Below are 5,397 nucleotides of genomic sequence, written 5' to 3'. Positions count from 1 at the left end.
AGTTTGGACCGAAGGTCTTTACCAAGAGCTTCTTCGCAGGCTTCCTCCTCATGGCCATCAGTGTCATCTTGCTCAAGTTTATGGGCTCGAGTTAGTCTACTCTGCTTTGGACAGTATTTGCCTAAGATTCATACTTGTACTCTCAAGAAGCGAGACAACCCGACTTTTGAGCATCTTGTACCAGAGAAATGAGTGACCGACCCCTTCGTCGCTCCGTCGACTCCCGTCGAAGTCTACTCACGATGCTGCTTCCTTGCGTTCTGCTGCATGCTCAAGAGGAGAGCTTGTGCTAGCTAGCTCTTGAGATGCCGAGCGCAAGCTAGAGTGCCGAAGACACGAGGTGCAGCCGTTTAGTTTCCAAGGGATTAGGTTGGTAGAGCATCTGTGGCAGACCATACACGCCACATAAAGCAGGAGAGGCTGAAACCCGTCGTGACGATGACGTCCATTAAGACTCGAAAATAAATCAGCTTTGTCTAACTCGAGCCCATAAACTTGAGCAAGATGACACTGATGGCCATGAGGAGGAAGCCTGCGAAGAAGCTCTTGGTAAAGACCTTCGGTCCAAACTTGAACGCCCCCGGCAACAACTCCTTGACCGCAATGCACACAAGCATGCCCGCCACGAGACTGTACAATACCCCCATCGTCGTGTTGTCCACGCCGCCAGACACGGTCGCCCAGCCCACCAGGGCACCCAACGGCTGCGCAATCCCGCTCAACCCCGTCCAGAACAACGCTTGCTTGTAGCTCTTGGTCGCGTAGTACACCGGGCCGGCAATCGCTACGCCTTCGGGAAAGTTGTGGAGGATGATGCCCACAGCCAACACGATCCCGCTGCGCAACCCTTGCAGCGACGCCACAAAGAGGGCGAGACCTTCAGGGAAGTTGTGGATCGCGATGGCAATCCCCGTCATGATCCCGGCGCGGCCGAGGCCCTTCTTCTGCTCTTCTTCCGACTGCTCGGTCAGCGCCTCCTCCTCGTCTTCTCCCATCCGGCCGTACTGCCCGGGCTCTCCCGTGGGAGTCTTCACAATCAGCTCTTCGTCGACCGCGTGGGGACCGTTGACGGCGGGGCTCGCGGTGCGTTGCGCTGCGGCCAACTGGTCGCCCAACCGCTTCGCGTGAAAGTCGAACACGCGGTGCACAATGATTTCCATGAGGACAATGATAAACACGCCGCCAAAGAAGCACCCGGTGACGGCCAAGAACGCTTTCCCGTGGCAGTTGTTGTCGCACACCGGTGCCTCGGCCCCCGCCGGCGCCAACCCATGCTCGATCGCTTCCAAATCGACCGTGCCCCCCACCGCGAACGCACTGTTCAACTTTTCCAGCGCCTCCAGCCACAAATCCACCAGCGCGATGAACATCATCACCCCCGCCGACAACGCAAACGTGACAGCCATCGCCGTGTCCCCGGCTAAAAAGTTCAACCGCTTGATCGACAGCACCAGCACCGACAAGCACGTGGCGAGTCCGCCGACCACGCTCATCCCCAACGCGCACCAGATCACTTCGGACGTGATCGGCGGCGTCAAGTCCGGCACCGACCCGTCGTCGATCGGCATCGCGTCGTCCTCCTTGGTCAGCTGGAACCAAGACATCATCGAGTTCTCCTCGTGCTCCATGATGTGGCAATGGGCCAGGTACGGCTCGTCCGTCGAGAATCCGTAGTCTGTCGGCCCCACCGACGACCCTTCGACCAAAAACTGGTCCGGCACACACGCGACGTAGCACACTTGCGTGATGTTTTGCGACTGCCGCGCGTTCGGGATCACGACCACGTCCTTGAGCTCGTTCTTGTTGATCGACTTGTCGTCCGGGCCGCATTGCGCATTCACCAAATGCCAGTGGAACGGATGCGCGTCGTCCGACGGGTTGCGGAACTGCCACTTCTCCACCTTGCCCAACGTGCACGTGAGCTTGTGGTGGATCGTCGTCACGTTCGCGACCATTTGGTGCTGCACAATCATGAGCTGGGTCGGGCACTGCTTGTCGTCTTCCATCTCGCCCAACGTGATCGTCCGGACCTTGCCCTTGGTCGATTTGTACAGCGCCTCCAAGTCCTTGAACGCAGTCATTTTCTTGGGCACGTCGATCTTGGCCGTCGCCGTCTTGGGCGCGACGACGCGCACTTGCAGCAGCCGCGGGTCGTACGCGTACGACGACTCGATCTCGGTCGTGTCCTCCAAGTCGAACGTCGTGCCCACCTGGACGTCTGTAAAGTCGCACACCAACTCGGCGCGCTCGAGCGAAAACAACTTGAAGCCCGACGGGTCCACCGGCTGCGGCTCGGCCACAAACCCCGAGTCCGACGCGATCCGCTGGCACTTGTCCGCGAACGGCAGCGTAAAGTTGTAGTTGCGCGCGTTCGCCATGTTGACAAAGCGCAGCCGGACCTGACTCGCCGGGATGTCCACGTACGGCATGATGACGCCGTTGACCGTGTTGACGGCGCCGAACGCTTCCGACACCCACTTGGTGCCTTCCGTCTGGCACACGCTCACGGACGAGTACACGAGCGTGCCGTCCGGCGCGATGATCTTGTCCTGAAAGAGGAGCGGGATGTCCACCAGGTTGGTCAACTTGTACGTCGCCTCGAGCTCTTCGTCCTGAATGATGTACAGCCCCGTGAGCCCGGCCCATACGTTCAACCGACTCAGCCCGATCGCGTGGTCGTGGTACATCTTGGTCGACCCGGACTGCGAGTTGTTGTACCGCGCCGTGTAGCTCTGGTTGCGGTAGATCGAGTAGTGTGGGAGGCCGTCAAACTTGGCGGGCGTCTCGAGTCCGTGGACGTGCGTGACGACTGGGACGCCGCAGTTGGGATAGCACGACGACTCGAGCCGGTTCAGGGTCGTCTCGACGTTCATGTCGAGCAAGTGCTTGGCCGACTGGATCGCGTTGACCCACGTGACTGAGATGGGCACGCCCTTCTTGACGAGGATGGTCGGGCCAGGCGTCGTGATGTTGCCGCCGACCTTGCCGTACCCGTAGGTCGTCGCGGTGGGAGCACCCGACCCCCACGCGTGCTGGGTCTCGCCAATGTTCATGGCGACGCTGCCGCCCTTGCGCATGTCGACAACTTGCGGGATCACGAGCGGCGTCGTGAACGGTTTCCACGCATCAAACAGCTTTTCGCCAGACGTCGGGACGGGCGCCGCCGTCGTCGTCGTCGTCTGGGCCGCACTCGCTGTCACCGTCGCCACGGCGGCCACCCACGCCAAGTGCAACAGCATCTCGACGACCAAGGGAATTGAAGAGTGATTTCAACGTTGCTGCCATCCATCGTGTAAGGTCCTCGCCATAATTCTGGACAGTGTATCGCATTCTGGAGCTGATGGCAACGACGGGATCGCCGTGTTGTGGGGATTGGCCAGCGCTGCGGCAATCGATGCGCGCGACCACGGACGGCGCTTTGTCTGGGGCCAATGGTCGACCCGAGGCGCTCCTGCCATGGTGTGATTGGCCGCGTGCGTGTGCAGCTGCGGGATTGAAATCTCGCCACTTGTGGTCTAGTGGTCAGCATCTGGACGGAGGTGCCACGGCGTGGTTGAGTGCCGTGGCCTGGTGGCGGCGGCGAACTTCAACAAGGCGATGTGGACTGCTCGAGTTGATGTGGGTTGAGTGGCGAGATCGCACGTACTACATTGTACGGACTATGGCGGACTGGTAGCCACCTAACGCCGGCGATGCGCCCACGAGGAGTTGAAGACTGGGCAAGCCGCGGCCATGGCCAGCACTCGAGCAAACGGACCGGTACGGGCTGAATCGTTGAAGTTGGTGAGGGCCGTGGCACTTGGTGTTGGGGCCGGTGGGCCAACTTCAACCATGTTGGACCAAGCGATGGCTAACGCCAACGGAGGGTTGGCCGGCCAAATGTGGAACCGCGCGCTACAACGCCGGCGTTCGACCGCACCAGACCAGGCAGACCTTGGACTGGCGACTTGGTGGGCTACACCACCACAGCGCTAAAGTGGATGTGGCGGGTTTGTCCAAGACGATGGGTAGCGATGGTGGCCCTTTCCCCCCTCACGCTGTGCACCTGTCTTGGAGTCCACACACACAATGCACAGCAGTCGGTTTGTGGCGCGCACACACACACAGGATGCGAGAATCCTCGACCGCCGCGAACACAAGCATGATCGAGCCGGGGTCATCGTGCGCAGGCCAGGGCGCCCGCTCAAGATCTCGTCGCATGGAACCGACACATCTGAAGGATGTCAGGGGGGGGGTTCAGAGTGCCTCGTGTGGTCGGTCCCAACGCCCCCGAGCGGCGTTAGAAATTGTTTCTATATCAAAATAGTGTCGCACTATCCCTGATGGGGATCGCATGCGAATCCTTCACCCCTCACACGCAACGTGCTGCTTTGACAAGGTCAGCTGACCGTTCACTAGCTTACCGTCATCACGGTCACGGAGGTAGAGTGATCCCGGCACCATGAAATCAATTTTTTAAATTTGCTAAAGATTGTCCAATCTGATTGGCTATAATCAGGAGAATTTCTGTCAGTCAATCACAGTTCCTTTAGAATCTACACTGCAATTGGTCAAAAGGAATGAATTTCTGCCTTGGTATTCGAAGTATCAAGTGGTTGCATTCGATAAAACAGATCATGTTTTGGATGCAGTCGGCATACAGTATTTGGTGGCTCAGCTTTTTCCGGGGTTCACTGTGTCCTCGGACACTCCTTGCTTGCCAAAGTAGGGTGTACTGATCGCTTCAATTGGTTGAGGGTTCGGTCTATCCCCGTCCTGGTCAAGAAATAAAAGGCGCAGATTAACTCTGTTGTGTTGGCCAATCAGTGGTCTCATGTCGGTACAGTGAACCCCGGAAAAAGCCGTCATGGTTTCATCCTGAAAATGCATGGTTGAAGAAAAAAGTTAGTCCAACTTGATTGGCTATAACTAGAAGATTTTAAGTCAGTCAATCACAGTTTTTCTTGTATCTGTACTACAATTGGTCAAAACGATTAGCATTTCGGACTTGGCATTGTATACAAGTACATAATTTGGCAGCTTGCCATTTGCGCTCATGCATGCTAGAAGGCGTTGTAGGATCGCCGTTCTATCGAGGTCAGTGAGGTTGGGCTTCATTTCTCTGTAATTTTTCCAATGAAAAAACATGCAATACATGGGCGCTCTGCGGTTTTCGCGCCATAACTTCCGCAATGCGGCAAGACCGCCAATCGATAGAGCCAATCAAGGCGGTGATTTTGAGCCCAAGTGGGGCGAAATTGGAGCAATATTGACGAAGTTTTGGCGATTTTTGTGTTTTGCCTTCTGTATGGACATAGTCATACGGATAATGCTGCTTGATTTCCGGAAATGTTTTGTTTTGGTCGACTTGAATTGTATTATTGGTGATACAGTATGAAATTTTTCTTTCCTGATATC

The 5,397-nt window shown here is 56.9% G+C and overlaps 1 protein-coding gene across 1 annotated transcript; it reads right to left on the bottom strand.

Annotated features, from left to right (window-relative positions):
* Positions 1-330: 330 nt before the first annotated feature.
* Positions 331-3,475, bottom strand: H310_15243 (hypothetical protein). The gene has a single exon (XM_008883230.1). The coding sequence runs from the start codon at positions 3,237-3,239 to the stop codon at positions 477-479; it is 2,763 nt and encodes a 920-aa protein (XP_008881452.1). The 5' UTR covers positions 3,240-3,475; the 3' UTR covers positions 331-476.
* Between the last annotated feature and the right edge of the window lie 1,922 nt (positions 3,476-5,397).

Source organism: Aphanomyces invadans, assembly GCF_000520115.1.
Source record: "Aphanomyces invadans strain NJM9701 unplaced genomic scaffold supercont1.247, whole genome shotgun sequence".
NCBI classification, from domain to species: domain Eukaryota; phylum Oomycota; class Saprolegniomycetes; order Saprolegniales; family Verrucalvaceae; genus Aphanomyces; species Aphanomyces invadans.
The sequence above is the reverse complement of the archived record's forward strand: the minus strand, read 5'-3'. Positions and strand labels throughout refer to the sequence as shown.

Excerpts from the sequence above, each read along its gene's own strand:
- H310_15243 (XM_008883230.1), bottom strand. The coding sequence starts at position 3,239 with ATGCTGTTGCACTTGGCGTGGGTGGCCGCCGTGGCGACGGTGACAGCG.